This window comes from Sarcophilus harrisii, chromosome 4 (assembly GCF_902635505.1).
Source record: "Sarcophilus harrisii chromosome 4, mSarHar1.11, whole genome shotgun sequence".
NCBI classification, from domain to species: Eukaryota; Metazoa; Chordata; class Mammalia; order Dasyuromorphia; family Dasyuridae; genus Sarcophilus; species Sarcophilus harrisii.
Window position 1 is genome coordinate 441,616,404 of NC_045429.1, and position 16,192 is coordinate 441,632,595.

Consider the following 16,192-nt stretch of genomic DNA (forward strand, 5'->3'; position numbering starts at 1 on the left):
TGCATCATAGGGGGGATATTAATAGGCACCAAGCATGACACAGGTGAGCCACTGGCCTGTGGTTTGTCACTCATGGGAAGGTTACTCTGTGAAAATCTCCCTAAAGATCCATTTTACTTGGCGAATCTGGTGCTTTTCAAGTCTGAGTTATAGAAAAGAAAACAGAAACCTTTATTCAGGTCCCCCTCACAAACACTGGTGGAGGAGATGGAAGGAAGCCTAGTCTGTGGAGTCCTTTGGGACAATTCAGGGCCGGGGCTCCCGGCTTTGGCAGCAAAGAGCATTAGGAACGTTAATCCAAGGCAGCGAATGGAGTCGGCCCAACATCTGAACAAGAAGGAAGGCTCCTTACAAAAGGGATTGCTGAGTGCTGGGAGGCTGGGCTGCAGGAGTCTTCTCAGGAGGCCACAGGCCCTTTTTCCTTACCTGAGTCTCGGCAGTCACAAGTGTCCCAATGGCACGGCCTCTCTTGGCCTTGTGTTCTCTGAGGGGGTCCTCGGGAGTGCTAAGATTACTTCCAGCTCTGAATCTTATGATTCTGTCAAGTCGGAGGTAGGGGAGAGGAGGCAGCCAGCCCCCCAAAGGACCAAGTACACACGCCTACATCCGATACTTCACTTTAATGCCACGTACAGCGTGAAGGCTGGCACAGCCATCCTGTCACAGACATTGGACTGAAAGGAAGCCGCGACACAGGATCTGTTACACAGTGACACGGAGCCCCAGGTCTCAGGGGAGGAAGGCACTCAGCCCGGTCAGCGCCTGCACAGCCCTTCTTCCGCCATTCCCTTCCCCATGCACATTTCCCCAGAATTGTAGAAAACCTGCCTCCTTCAGCCTCCGGCCACCCAGGGCAGGGAAGCAGAGTGGAAAGAGCTTTGACTCTGGGGTAAGAGAACCTGAGTTCAAATCTTATTTCAAATACTTATTGCCCATGTGACTCTGAGCAGGTCCCATCACCTCCTGGGGTCTCATCTGTGTCACGAGGTGGTTGGACGAGCTGGCTTCTGAGACCCCTTCTGGCTCAAGAGTTATGGATGTCCGTGTGTGTGTGAGTGTGTGACTATGTGTGTGAGTGTGTGACTATGTGTGTGAGTATGTGTGTTTGTGTTTGTGTGTGGTCCTTTCTGGGAGCAGACAGCTTACAGTAAGGGAAGATATTTTTAACTCTTTTGAAACGGGGTCACCCCTGAGTACCCTGAGCCCAAGGTCACATGCGGAATGCCTCCTGCTCAGTGACCTCGACCCTTTCTACGGCACCACCGCCACCAGGACCAGCGCTGCCAGGGGCTCAACAGAGCTACAAACCACCCAGAGGGCAATCATCTGACCCAACCTGAGCATCTCCAGAAAGCCCCCAGTGGGCTGTAGGCCTGAGAAGCCGGCAGGAGGGCAGGACTGGCTGCCAGCGGTGTGGCGGGCCAATGAGCTAATCCAGAGGGAGCATCTGCACGAACAGTGTGGGCAAGGAGATGACCACTCGTCTCCCTCTGGGTCAGCTGACACCAGCCAGCTCAGCTGGGTAGGGATCCAGTCAACAGCCCAGCCCCAGGTCTTGCCTTCTCCACCTGCCAACCAGAGACCCATAGGGAGCCAACCCCGGGGGAAACTCCTACTCTGGGCTTTTGCTTTCCTCTGCCTGTATCCTGACCTTTGAGAACTCCTTTCTCCAGTGACCTATGATACAGTGGAAAGAGCAATGGATTTGGAGACAGAGAGCTGTGTTCAAATCCCACCTTCAGTATGTTATGACTTGGACAAGTTTTCTCATTTGCAAAATGAAGGAACTAGACGATTGGGGCTCAAGCCTGTTCCAGCTCAAAATCTATGAGACCATCTCAGTCCACTGAGTCTTTTCTCCTGGCCCATCCCTGAAGAGAACGCTTCTGGCTGTACGTTTAAAGGTAGGGGGCAGTGGGTCCCAAGAAGTTGCAAGAATTCAAATAAACTCCATTGTTAGTAGTGGCGAGGGGAGGATTCTAAGGCTCTCTTGAGAAGTTGTTCCCTCTTGACTTAGACTTCAATGACAAATCACAGAGGAGCTGGGGGACAGAAAAGGCCCTAGCCCCACAGAAGAACTCCCTGGGGGCAAGAATAATTTCCCCAGAGAAGGGGTGTTATTCCCTCAGCCCAAGGGCAGAACCTGAAGCTGTTTTTTTTTTTCCCCTCCTCCCCTTTGGGTGTGATGGCTATAGAACTACAGATTTTTTTACTTGTCTTCCAACTCAGCTTCAGGTCCTAGACAGAGGGGAAATCTGATCCAAGAGTCTGTTGCTAGCTCTAGAAAAAGTTCCCTAAACATAACCAGGGAAGCTCCTTTCTGGTAGCCCTCCTCTCCCCAGAAGGACACATAACGAAACACAGTCATTGAAAGCACAGCACGACAGAGTAACAGAGAGTGACCTTCCAGAAAGATGGGGGGGCACTGTCCTCACCCAGCATCCAGGTTAGCCCCCAAGCAGGGCTGCAGGGACTTTCGAAAACCAGTCATTCTGGGTCTCACCCATGTGGATTCTAAATAAGCCCACTGCGATGCTCTGTGGCGGGACCAGGAGGGGACAGGGGGACAGAGGCCAATGTGGGTTACTGCCAGCACTGGTGTTAGTAATCTGCGCTCTACTCACACTGACATCCTCCTCAATAGCTTGGCTCAGTGTCTGTCAAGAAACGAACACGGATTAGGCAGTAACAGCACTCGGAGACATCAAGATTTTCCTACTAAGCTCAAGGCGACTGGACACGCGGTTAGAACACGCGGTACCATGCAGGAACATCAACCCCAAAAGGAACATCCCCAGTCGCCTTTTGGATGAAAAAGGCACCTGGACATCCAGAAGAGCAGCTGCCCTGCCAGCTTATAGTGAAGCTTCTCTCCAGTCTCAGGTACTATCTACCACACAGAAACTCCTCTGCTCCACAGCCCCGGTTCTTCTTGCCCAGTGCCGGCTCATTCATTCAGCACCTATTATTCCTCTCCCCGGGGGCTGGATCTCTCTGTCTCTCATGGCCTTAGGGCTACTTCTCCTGGGGGGGAGGGCTGCTTTGCACAGGGACCCAAGGACGAGGCACACAAGCTGGGGGGGGGGGGGGGGCGGGGGCGCCGCTTGGGGGGCCCCGGGCGGGGGCCCGCGGGGGGGGGGGGGGGGGAGCTCTGGCTCAGCTTCTTGGGCTCAGACTAAGCCACTATCAGGGTTCTGGAAGCATCCTTAGATGCTCTAGGCTAAGTCAACCAGTCCTTATATGCATGGAGTCAATAGGGATGGGTTAGCCAGAGCTGACCATGTAAGCTCCCCTCTATAGCACACGGCTCTGGGTGTGAGTGGGGATGGGAGCCCAGCAGTGGGACTCTCTAAGTAGCCCTGACATGTCCTGCCGAGGAATGGGGGAGTGGTTGGAGATGCTGGGTGGGGGATCACTGAGTGCCATTGCTTGGCTGTCCAAGCCTCCAAGAAGGGCAGGCCCATAATTTGAACAGCTTCCTTAAAGGAGAAGGGAGAAGCTCAGAGACCATTTAAAATCTTCCAAATCTAGGGGCCCAAGTTTCCTTGGGAATTATTGCTGGCTTACCTACAAGCCTTTGGGGAGACAGTGCTTCCCATTCAGTCCCTCCTTTGATCCTTCAGAACCCAGGGCCTGCCTGAGGGAGAGACCTGAGTACATGGACTTTTGCTGTTTGATTCTAGGGTGGATATGTTTTGTAACTATGAGCTGAGCACTTAACACAGCAGCGAGGAGCATGGAAAAGGATGTGGATGGAGAGTCCACGTCTATCCCTGCCTCCCATCAGCCTCTGCTGTCTGCATCTCAACTCTATGAGAATAGCCCCGTGCAGAGTTTGGGGAATGGGAGGGAAGAGGTTGGGGATGGGAAGAAGGGATAGCAGGAACCAATGCCCAAATCAGGGCTGTAAACACTGGTTTTTCTAAGGCGAACCGGGCACAGGCCTTTGGCAGGTCTGATCACAGATCCCAAAGGGGATGAGAAACGTGCTTGGTGAGGAAGAACGGTCCCAAAACTTTCTAGGTCCCAAGAGGAGAAACTGATGAGGGATATTTGAGGGAGATAACTTGATAAAAGCAGATCCCTTTTCTCCACCAGCATGGGAAGTTTAGGGAATTCATTCCGGTCAATCTCCCATACTCCATTCTCTTTTTCCCAGCTGGGTCCTGGGCACATAGGGTTTTATAAGGAATGAAACCAGAACAGGGGGGTTGGGAGCGGGAAGGAAAGGGACTAATGCCCACCAGAGTATGAAACATGGCTCAAGACCCGGCCCTGACCTCGAAGAAGAATCACAGCTCTCCCTTGAGGTCAGGGAGACAGTCAGATAGTTCTGGGTCTCCCAGATGGGCCCCAGCTAGATGCCCTGAGCCACAGGCAAGAAGGTGCTGCTCCTAAGAGAGGGCCCAATGGGGCCACTGTTCCAGCTGGCTAATGCCCTGGGCCTGGCCCCCAAGTGCATCCCTGGAGCTGGGCCCCCCTAGGCTGGGCTGCTCAGGACTCAGTCCCCATCACAGCATGTCCCTGGGACCGGTGGTCAGCAGCACTTCCAGAGGCTCATTTTTTTTCCAGGGGACGTCAAGCAGAGCTGACAGCGCCCCCTCCCACTGGGGCTTCTTGCCAGGGCTACTCACCACCATGTGATCTTGAACTCATAGATGGGCCTCTTGCAGTAATAGTGGTTAACCAGGTGCTTGTCGCAGACCCCGATGCACTGGTGATCCACTGTGAGGCCCTGGGCAGAGAGGTCCGTGACCAGGCAGTGCAGCAGGTCATAGACATCAGCCACGGCCTCCCACGGCCCGAAGGACACGTCCACTTCACAGTGGTGTTCGAAGAAGGGACTGTCACTTTCGCTGCGCTCGAAGCGCAAGGAGTTAAAGAGGGGACACTCATAGGGGGTGATGGGCATCTCCTCCTTGAAGACACAGACTTTCAGCTTGGCAAAGCGCGCCTTGCGCTGGACAGCCCGCAGCTGGGCGATCTCCACAATCCGCTCCAAGTGATCTTAGGGGAACAGAAAACAGCAGCAGTCACAGGGAGAGGGGGACATACCAGGAGGAGGGACAGGGCCTGGCTGGGGGAGGCCAGACAAAGGAACAACACTGCCCCCGATAGGCCTAAAATACTAATCTGAGGGAATCCTCAGAATCCTAAGTCTAGAGTCAGAAGAAACCTTTGAAACTGCTGAGTTCAATGCCTTCACTTTTCTAGGAAACTGAGGCTGAGGGAGTTAAGTGACTTGCCCAGGTCACATGCCAGTAGGTATCTAAGGCAGGATTTGAAGTTGAGTCTTCTTGATACCAGGATGCTTCAGAAATAGTAATACTCCTGTTTCTAAAAAAGAATAGGGCTCTTTATACTTCAACAGGGATTCTAGTTTGAAATAAAAATAAAATAACAGTTTTTATTAAAGGAAGGAAAAATAACAGTTTTTATTTTATTAGTTTGAGTTGAAAATTACTTATCTATCTGAAATAAAAAGAAGTGGGAAATAAAGGGGAAAAAGAAAAAAGAATGAAACCCAAATGAATCAAAGTGAGTGAATTCCCTTTCTTGGGAGCTCTGGTTAAAAAATGGCCAGAATTTCTATCTATCTAGCAAAATAAAGCCACAAAGGTAGAGCAGAGACAGAAAATGGGACGGTGACCCTCAATGTCTTCTTGGGTCTGTTTCTCATGTTAAACATAACAAGCCAGGCTTGGGGACAGGGAGACATGGGTTCAAGAGCCATCCCTGAGACACACTGTAGATTCTAAAGAGATCATTATAGAGGGAAAGGGATCCACGTGTGCAAAAGTGTGTGTAGCAGCTCTTTTTGTAGTGGCGAGAAACTGGAAACTGAGTGAATGCACATCAATTGGAGAATGGCTGAATAAGTTGTGGTATATGAATATTATGGAATATTTTTGTTCTATAAGAAACGATCAGCAGGATGATTTCAGAAAGGCCTGGAGAGACTGATAGGAACTGATGCTGAGGGAAGTGAGCAGAACCAAGAAAACATTGTACGTGGCAACAACAACATTATGTGATGATCAACTGTAATGGATTTAGTTCTTTTTAACAATGAGGTGACTCAAGACAATTCTAATATTTTTAGGATGGAAAGAGGCCATCTGCATCCAGAGAGAGGGCTGTGGAGACTGAATGTGGATCAAAGCATAATATTTTCACCTTTTTGTTGTTTGTTTTTTTCCCATTTTTTTTTTTTTTCCTTTTGATCTGATTTTTCTGGCTCAATATAACAAATATGGAAATACGTTTAGAAGAATTGTGCATGTTTAACCTATATCGTATTGCTTGCTGTCTTGGGGAGGAGATGAAAAGAAGGAAGGGAGAAAAAATCGGAACATCAAGTTTTGCAAAGGTGAAAGTTGAAAACTGTCTTTAGTATATTTGGGAAAAAATACTATTATTTAAAAAAATAAGTAGGCTGAGGTAAGACAAGGCTTCCTAACTTTTTTGTGGGCTGTCCGAGGAAGCCTGTAGAGTCCTAGAATCAAAATAAAATACAGTACTAAAAAAGAAATCAATTATATTGAAATAAAGATGTCGTTTCCCTCCATCCAAATTCACAACCCCCTGAAGTCGACCCACAAACCCCAGTATGTACACCCAAATAGCAACAGACATCTACCTGATATTTTCAGATTTGTAAGGAATATTGCTTAAAACAACTCTGTGAGGTGGCAAGGATTATGGTCACCATTTTACAGATGGGAAAACTGAGGCCGAGAGTATTTCAGTGATTGGCCCAGGGTCTCACAGCAAGTGAGATTCCATGGCTTAGCCCTGCCCTCCTCACCTTTATAATAGGGCATGAGCCCCAGGAACGCTTGGCGCACCTTCTCCCCCTTCAGCGGCTGCACATCCTCGAGCTGCTCCAGCAGGGGCCCGATGGCATAATACTGGGCCTCCTTGTATACAGCCCGTACACGGTCCCGCGGAGGCAGGTCACCAGAACGAAGGAAGTTAAGCACATCTCTGAGAGGGAGGCAAAGGAGGAATCAATCACAGGGCTACGCTGGGGGAGGTGGGGTGGGAGGGAGGGAAGAATAAAGGAAGGGAAGAAACAGGCAGGGAAGGATGGAAGGATGGCTGCAGGAAGGGAAAGAAGGCCCGGACAAGTCTCTTCATCTATAAAAAGAGGACATTGGACAGAAACAGGCCCGTTCCAGCTCTAACTCCTGCCTCCAGGTCCCCACTCCAGTCCTCCCTTCCTTTCCCAGGATATACTCCTACCTCAGAACCCCTCTCTTCCTTCAAGACACAGCTAAAGCACTAGGATCTACAAGAAGCCTTCTCCTTATCCACCCAACCCTGGGGCTTTCCCCACCCTACCTTGTATTTTATTTAGTATATACTTATATTCATGCTCCCCATTAATGTCATCTTCTTTGGGGGAAGAATTTTTTGTCTCATTTTTGTATTGGGAGCCCCAGCACCTGGCATACATAAGGTACTTAATAAATGCTCATTATTAGATTGGTTGACTCTCCTGACTCAATACACCCACTCTTTCAGTCAATCTTTAGAAGGTGCAACTTCTCGAGGCCCTTTGCATCCCTGACACCCTCCATCTTGCTCGTGTCCACTTCTCACTGACTCAAGCTGAGGAAGCTGCCTTGCCTGGGGATCTGAGGAAACCCGACCCTGGGTTTCTCCCTAAGCTCCAAGCTTGAGCAGCGTCACGGGTCTCAAACCCTTCTTGTCCTTCCCAGGCCTTTGCCAAGCTATGTCCTGGTACCAAGACTAGCAGGAGATTGGAGCCAGACAGGGCTGCCATGTTTATTGCCCTGCCACCTGGCTTCCTTCACTCTTTGGCAGCATCCTCAAGGACAGGGCGCACACCAATCCAGAGGCCTTCTCAGGAAAAAACAAATACCTCAGTGCTTCCCTGGCACCAGGAGCCCCTCCTCTTGGCCAGCCAGTCCCAGCCGGGATCGAAGGTCTGCATGGGATGCCAGCTGAGACCTAGCACTTTCCTCCCCCAAAGAGCCCGCAAACAAATCTTTTTATAGCTCCAACGAGTGATGTGACACGTTGTTTTCTCAGAGCCAGAGGCAGCTGACGGCCCACTGGGGACACGAAGATGCTACAAAGCAAATGAGTTGGCCACATGTCCCCTCTGTGAAGGTGGAAGGCGGCCCCTTGTCCGCCCTGGGAATGAGGAAGTCCTGCTTGGAGGTGGAGGGCGGGGGAGACGACTAGCTGAGTTTCCAATGACAGGAATTCAGGAGTGGCCTAATGGTCATACTGTGGAAGTGGGAGGACAGGCCAGCCTAAGGAGCCAGGGTAGAGGAGCCCCTCTAATGTCCTCCTTTACCCTGAGAGAGTCAGTCCAGGGGCAAAGGGAGCATCTCTAACGGAATCACAGCTCTTTTGGATCTAACTAGAAAAGCTTGGAAATTTGAGTTTTTTCCAGTTCCATACTGAGAAGCACCTCTTGTTTTTTAAAAGTTTCTAGAGGAAAATCTGCTCCATTACTCCCCTATCACTCCAAAAGTCCCTCCCTCTCCTCTTTGCAGAGGTGGGGGATTTTGGGGGTACCTTCTGTATACACAGCCACATAGGACTGCGGTTTGGGTTGATTTTGCTGAATACCTTTTCCTCTCTTTTTCAATCTTTATCACAGGGTTGGATCACTGAAGAGGCATGAGGAGAAGAAATATATTCAAAAATGAAGGTGATATAAAAACAAAAGTTATCAACAAATACAAGTTTTTCCTTTTTCTTTTTTTTTTTTTTTAAAACAATGTCCAGAGTTATTTTTTAATGTGAACCTTTTGGGAGCTGATATTGCTTCAGCTTAAGACATGTTCAGTATAGTCAGACACAGAACTGGAAAGGAACTGAGGACATCTGGTCCAACCCTTCCCTTAACAGATGAAGAAACTGGGTCCCAGAAAGGGTGAGTGAGGTGCTGAGAGTCCCCAGCTAGAGTGGGTCAGAGGCCCACGGAGTCCAGCTTCTCTCCCCCCGGTACCTTCCTATTCAGTCAGCTGAGCACTTGTGGGGTACCTACAAGATGCTGCGCCACAGCACCATAAGAGAGCTAGGTCCACGGTCCCTGAGACTAAGCAAACGTGCATGGAGGGACAGCCCTGGAGAAGCAGCAGACAACACCTACCCAAAGTGGGTCCCATCACGGTCGATGAAATACCGCCCCTCCGCATCAGTGGGAATGTAGTGGCGCCCGCTGAACATGGCTGCCAGCATGGTGTCCTCGTAGCGCCGCAGTGTCGACAGGCGTGTGGTGAAGTACATCCCTCCAATGTTGAGAGGCACGACCTCGGGGAACTGGAGGGACAAACAAGGAGGCGTTGGAATGGACTGGAAGGCGGCACAGGGAACCTGGGCATCGAAAGGGAATCCCGCTGTGTCTGACCTGTCCTTCCCTTCCTTTGCCCATGCAATACATCTTACCCAAATAGGGTGAAGGGTCAGACATGGTTGAAATGACTCAATAACAACAACCTGTAAAATGAGGAAAGGCAGCCAGATGGTTGAGTGGATAAAGCACTGGAGCCCAGAGTCAGGAAGGCCTGAATTCAAATCCAGCCTCAAACACTTACTGAACCAGTCACTTCACCCTCCTTGCCTCAGTTCCCTCATCTGTAAAATGAGTTGGAGAAGGCAGTGGCCAACCATTCCGGTGTCTTCGTCAAGAAAACTCCAAATGGGGTCATGAAGAGTCAGACATGACTAAAAATGACTGAATAATAACAACAAAAATGAGGAAAGGGAACTGCTAGGTAAATTTACCTGTGGCAGGTAAGTGAAGACATTTAATCCCTGAATGTGTCATACAGTCATCACCCCTTGGATTTTCTGGATTTGTTTCACTGTGTTGGGGTGCTACCAAAATAAATCTGAAAAAAAAATGAGGCTAGTTCCCTAGGATAGGAACTGATTCTTAGGCCCTAAAGGGATCAGAGGAACCTTAGTGGTGATCTAGTCATAGGATCCGAGGTTTAGAGCTGGAAAGGACTTCAGAGATCACTTAATCCAACCCCTCCATTTGACAGAGCAGGAAACTGAAGGGACTTGACCAGGTCCCTCAGTAGAAGTGGGAGAAAGTAGCTCCTTAAGGACAAGGATTGTCACATATGGTATTTGTATCCTCAGTCCCTAATGCACTACCTGATACCTAGTAGGTGCTTAATAAATGCCTACTGATTGACAGCCCTGCTCCAAGCTACATCCCTCCTTTTTTTCTTTTTCTGGGACAGACACGATTTCATCAGTGAAGGCTTCTCTATCCAGGCAGATTGCCACCTGCTCTGCAAGCTCGAGTCACACTTACAGACTGCTGACTGGGACAGTTTGGAGGTTAGCTGTCTTGCTCAGAGTCACAGGGTCTGTAAGAGTCAGAGGTGGATCTTCCTTCCTGTGGGGTGCTGTGTCCACCATCCCGTCAATGCCTCCAGTTAAGACTCATTCGTCTTTCAATGCCTCATTAGGCCCCGAGGTGACTCTGGATTCTCAAAGGTCAGGCCAGCTGCAGGGGATTAGCCATAGCAGGTGTTTCCAGATTGGGGAGGCTTCAGGCACAGGCTAGTGACCAGAATATGTGTCTGTCATCTCAGGAATGGCCTGGCTTAGTTCAGAGGGCTCCCCACTAGGTTGGCTAAGATAACTTTTTTCTGCTGTGGGAATTCTACAAAATCATTTTTTAGAGGAGTTGGGATCTGTGATGGAGCTGGGAGTGGGGGTGGAAGTTGGGGGAATACCCACATGAACGACATCTTAGATGATGTAATAATAGCCAACCTGTCCTGAGGATCAAAGTATCCCAGATCTAGAGTTAGAAGGAAACTTACAGGTCACCTGGTCCAACCCCCATGTTTGACAGAGGAGGGAACTGAGGTAGGTCCTCTGACTCGACCCAGGGCTCTTTTCATTGTCCTACACCATCTCTTTATCTCCCATTTTTCTTCTTTCTTTTTTTTTTTAACCTTCTTTCAATCAATAAACATTAAGCACCTACTATAAAGCAGCAGCTGGGTAGTTCAGTAGATAAAGCATAGAGAATGAAGGCAGGAAGAATTGAGTTCAAATCCAGTTTTAGACACATACTATCTGTATGACCTTAGACAATTCACTTAAGCGCTATTTGCCTCAATTTTCTCATCTGTAAAATGGGGATGATAATAATAATAACTTCCCAATATTGTTGTGAGGATGAAATACTATATATAAAGCACCTAGAACAGTACCCAGTACGTATTAGGCACTGAATAAATTGTTGCTGTTATGTGCCAGACACTGTGCTAGGCCCTTTTACATATATAATTTAGATCTTCCCCTAAAATCTGGCACTGGAGGTAGATGGATTTAGTATCTTCCTCCTCTACTTTTCATACCCAAAGAAAGGCAACGTGACAAGGTTTATAGAGAGGAGGGTCTCACAGCCAAGGAAGGCTGGCTCTTCCCAGCCAAACTTCTTTCAAGTCCCAGCTAAAGTCCCTGCTTCCCTAAGAAACCTTTAAGTCTCCTTTAGTGTTTGTACTTTCCCTGCTCTCATCCCATCTCTTGTTTGTACAGAGCTGTTTGCAGGTTGTCTTCCTCATCAAGCCACGAGCTGTTCCTTGAGGTAGGGACTGGGGCCTGTCTTTCTGGTTATTCCCAGTGCCTGGTGCCCCATAAGTTCTTGGCAAATCCTTGTTGACTTGACACATACTGACTGTGTGATCCTAGACAAGTCATTTCACCTCTTAGTGTTCTAAACCCAGAAGTGCCAAACAGCCCACAGCAGCAACGCTCTCCACTGCAGCCCAAATCAGATTAAAACATAACTGGAAAAATTTTTTTAACAAAATAAAATTTTACATATATTAACACCTAAAATGGATGGAGCGCCAGGCCTAGAGTGAGAAAGATTCCTCTTCCTGAATTCAAATCCAGCCTCAGACACTTACTAGCTGTATGGTCGGTCCTAGGCAAGGCCCTTCACCCTGCCTGCCTCAGTTTCCTCCTCTGCAAAGTGGAGCTGGAGAAGGAAACAACAAACCCATCTAGAATCTCTGCCCGGAAACTTCAGGATATCAAGATGCGGTTTTCTAAGTCATCATGAGGATTTCGTCCAGGTCAGCGGCCCCCACTTGTGCTGGAGCTCGGCACCTCTGCTGGGGCCCTCCAGGGCTGGAAGGCGGCGGCCTGCCCTGGAGTGGGGAGTTTCCACGTTTGACAGCCCCTACATAATGACCGGGCCTTTTTCTCTGGGTGCTTTACGTGAGGCTCGAGACTTAAAGGCGCGCCTTGCCCAGAGGTTGGGAGCCGGCCGTTTTCCGGGGCTCGGGAACGCAGCAGCAGCCCTGGCTCACCCTCTGGATGATCTCTCCGGCGAACGTGCCGCTCCGAGCGGCCCCAGGTGTTCGCTGAGGGGTCCATGATTTCCGTACTCCTCCATAACTGTCCACACCGCCGGGAGATTCTCCGCATAGCCGGAGGTGAGGGAGTGCCGGCGGCTGATGGGGATAACGACCAGGCTCTGACCGGCCGCGTGGGTGGGGGGAGGTCTCCAGGGAGAGGCTCCCATCCTCCTTTGGCCTCCCCAGGCACCACCACCTGAGGCCTCGGCTGCCCCTTTCCTCCCACAGCCCCGGGGCCTGGCGCCTGCCCGTCCCCCGCTTCCGGGGACCGTCGGGCTCCCTGCCCAGAGCTGGGGGCGAGGAGCGGGTCAGTGCCGGGCGGGACAAAGAACCCGCGCCCTGCCGCCCGGCCCGGCGCCTCCAGAGCCCCCATCGGGGAGGCGCCCGGTCCCCGCCCCCCTGCCATTTCCCAGGCTTTTCAGCTCACCCCCGGGGGAACGGGGAGAAGATGGAGTCGCGCATTGGCGAGCACCCAGAAGAAGCCCCGCTGCATCAGAGGACCGGCCGGGCTGGGGTGGGAAGCGGAGGGCGGAGGCCGCCGCCCGGCCTGCAGACACACCCCCAATGGTCAGTCGGGAGCGGCGGCCCCCCGGGCCGGCCGCCCGTGGAGACAAGTCGGAGAAAAGCGGACAGAAGCTTCTGCTTCACTCCTCGTGACCTCGCTTCCGCGCCCCTCCCGCGAGGGAAGGGGCTCCCCCGCTCCTCCAGGCTGGCCGCGCCCCGCCCCCCGCTCGGGGGTCGCTCGGAGACCCCCGGTCCGGCCCCCCCCGGCCCGGCTGTCCGGGCTCTGCCGGAGCCGGCACGCGGCGCCCCCGCCCTCCCGTTACCTCCTGGGGCAGCAGCGGCAGCGCGTGCCCAGCCTGGGTGGCCGTGGGGGTGGCAGGCTCCTGGAAGTCGTCTTCAGCGTCCGAGCTGGACATGGCATCATCCGGGCGACGGCTGGCTGGCTCCCGCCCCGTGACTACCACCATCCCTCTGGCTCTGGGCAGCGGGGGGAGGCGAGGCTGGGGGGGGCCGGCCCAGGTGGGGCGGGGGGGGGGGGTCAGCGGGGAGCTAGACCCGGGAGCGCCCGGGCATGATGGGGGAGGGGGCGTGCCTCCGCGGGGGCTGGGACCGGGAGCCGGCGGGGGGGGAAGGGCAGCCGGAGGCGGGGGAGGGGCAGCAACCGGAGACCTCTGAGGAGGAAGGGGCCCGCGGTGGGGGCCCGGGGTGCTCCCTGCCCGCGGCGGCGCCAGGACCGCGTTACCGCCGGACTGCCTCGGCTCCCTCCTTGCCTGCCCAGGGCGAGCCGAGCCGAGCCTTCCCATTGGCCCAGCGCCGCGGCTGGCCCGCCTCTGATTGGCAGCCACGCCGCCCAGTCCCGGGCCAGCCGAAGAGCCCGGCCAGCGCGTGAGTGGCCGCGGGCCGCCGGGAGGCCCGCCCCGCCAGGCTCGGATTCGCCGGCTGGCTGGCACGCTCGTTCTCCCGACCCTCCGCGTCGGCCCGGGGCGAGGACACGGCCCGGGGGCCGGCCGGGGGGTGCCCCCTCCTCTCGGGGACCCGCCGCCTCCGCGGGGCCCTGCCCGGCTGGCCCGAGACCGCCCCGCCCTCCGGGGTGGGAGAGCGAGGAGAAGGCGGGGCCTGCCGTAACCATGGCCACGGGATTCGCGCCGCATCCGCCGCCCTCCAACTCCTCCCTTTCCATCTCTCCGGCGGTCTGCTCTTGGCCTTGACCTCTGCGACCCCGGGAGGGAGGAGGCTGCCGGGCCGAGCTCTGGCCAGGCCGGGGGTCTGGGCCGTGAAACGAGGGGCTTGGAGCGGAGCGGACTGACCACAAGTGCTTCCACTCCCGCGGGTGTGCGTCCCCCCGGGACTGGGCGGGGGGCAGGCTGGGGCTCCGCGGCCCGGGCCCCTGGTTCAAATCCCACCTTACTCCCGGCTCCTTTCGCTCCTGCCTGGGTGACTCTTTGCCGCCGCAAGATAAAGGGCTGATTCCCCTTCCACTGGTAAAGCTATAGTCTGTGACCCAGAGAAGGGAGGGGGGTCACTCCTTGTCCACCTTCAGCTTTCCTCCTGGTAGCAGGAGGTACATATAGAGGCCCCCCAGAAGGAGTTCAGCAAGGATGCCCTTCACTCCCGACAAAGATTTAATATTTTATCGCCATCCTTTGCGTTTCTATCACTTCTGTTTTTTCTTCTACTCAGAGGGAGTGCGAATAGCAATTGTTTCTGTTTGGGCCCGAAACCCTGAGGATCTTCCCTTCCCAGATTGTTTTTTGTAATTATGTAATAGAGGCCATTCTCTGCCTCATTTCTTACCTGGGCTTAACCACTGACTAGGTGTTGCCTCGGTGAACCTGGGACCTTTGCTTAAAAAGGTCAAGGTCTCCCACTGCACCCAGAGCCACCTCCAGCCAACCTGATCTATATCCTGCCACTGGTCCCCGCTGGCTCTAGATGAGAAAGTGAGGCTGGTGACTTTGCCCAGCCCTCCCTCACTTAAACCCAATGTATTTGCAAGTCACAGCATCACCTTTCTGATGTCATTGTCCTCTTCAAGAACAAACACAATAAACATTCCCAGCTAGGACAACAAATGCTCGTTGAATTGCATCCCAGCGGGAACCTCTTTCTGCTTCTGAAACTGATTTTTTTGCTGCAGAGTTGCCAATATCATCTGCTGGGCTGCTTTCAATGTTGAGCTTTGAGTTGCTGGTGTTATCTGCTGGGTTGCTTTTTAATCTTATTTTTATTTATATCTTTTGTCTTTTCACCACCTTAATTTCTAAAAATTTACCTCACATCCTTGCCTATGAGATCTGTCTTTAATAAAAGTTTGTATTTTTTTAAGAGCTGGGGAAAGCACTGCCTGCTGGGGAATTCTCTCTGCTGGGCTGCCATCTTTTGCTTCTGCTGGATCACAGCTACTATGTAATCTCTTCCCCACAGAGGAAGAGACTTTTCGTGCATCTGGCCCATGGCATCACAATTACTCCGGTTCTTTGATGAATTAGACCCAAAGCTAGCACCCAGCCAGGTAGCAAAACGCCCCTAGGCCGAGTCTGTCTTTTGTGCTACATCATTTCCTTCCAGATGCTACTACCTCAAATATGCTTGCTATTTGGGTTGAGGTGAGAAAATCCTTTTTAACTCCTCTCTTCTTTTAACCCAGCTAGCATTGGATTCTTGCAAATTGCCTTGGAACTTCATTTAGCAGACTAATGAGGCAGGGTGGATCAAGTGATTGCTGTCCTATATTCCTAATGGAACCAAAAAATACCGTTCACACAGAGAGAAATATACACATACACACATATATAATCCACATATGTATGTATGTGTGTATATATGTATACATATATATATATGCATACATATACATACAGATATATACAGGCTATCCCAAAAGTCAGTTTTGAAACAGGCAGTTTCAAGCTTTTAATGATCAAAATTGTACTTTTGAGGCTATCCTGTACATAAATGATTTTTGTTAGTCTTTATTATACTAATTTTAAGGAGCTGAAAACTTCTTCACTGGCCCTAGACACAGGACCAGTTGGACCCTAGTCATGGGATTTAAGAAGGCTTGAAGTTGTGTCCAGGTTGTTAGTAGGGTAACCAATAAGTACAATCATTTCCCTAAGGATAATGTAGGGGATAAAGTGGAGAGAAAATTGTCATCGAGCTTATTGGTTTATCAAATTATGGAGGATGGTAGGAGCACATTATAGGAGGTCAATAGATCATGGTAATGAGGACTGGGAGAGGGTAGTATAATTGAATGGTATGAAACACCCCCAGGAGAAGAGGTTGTTGAGTGATAGTGGTATAATTTG

The 16,192-nt window shown here is 51.7% G+C and overlaps 1 protein-coding gene across 3 annotated transcripts; it reads right to left on the minus strand.

The window, feature by feature from the left end:
- Positions 1 to 605: 605 nt before the first annotated feature.
- On the minus strand, positions 606 to 13,701 carry KCTD7 (potassium channel tetramerization domain containing 7). 3 transcript variants are annotated; one of them, XM_031967882.1, is made up of 6 exons: positions 13,205 to 13,701; positions 12,330 to 12,473; positions 9,134 to 9,303; positions 6,809 to 6,987; positions 4,635 to 5,007; positions 606 to 2,657 (listed from the first exon to the last, which is right to left on the minus strand). In XM_031967882.1, coding segments are annotated over exons 1-6 (1,347 nt in total). In that variant the 5' UTR covers positions 13,685 to 13,701; the 3' UTR covers positions 606 to 2,656. The 3 variants fall into 3 exon arrangements, with proteins under 3 accessions (XP_031823742.1, XP_031823741.1, XP_031823743.1); XM_031967881.1 differs by lacking the exon at positions 606 to 2,657 and having other exon boundaries at positions 3,134 to 5,007; XM_031967883.1 differs by lacking the exons at positions 606 to 2,657; positions 12,330 to 12,473 and having other exon boundaries at positions 3,134 to 5,007; positions 13,205 to 13,698.
- Between the last annotated feature and the right edge of the window lie 2,491 nt (positions 13,702 to 16,192).

Coding starts and splice junctions, on each gene's coding strand:
- KCTD7 (XM_031967881.1), bottom strand. CDS start 13,684: ATGGGAAGGCTCGGCTCGGCTCGCCCTGGGCAGGCAAGGAGGGAGCCG. Junction 12,474..13,204: donor TGCCGCTGCTGCCCCAGGAG/GTAACGGGAGGG, acceptor TATCCCCATCAG/CCGCCGGCACTCCCTCACCT. Junction 9,304..12,329: donor CCGGAGAGATCATCCAGAGG/GTGAGCCAGGGC, acceptor TTGTCCCTCCAG/TTCCCCGAGGTCGTGCCTCT.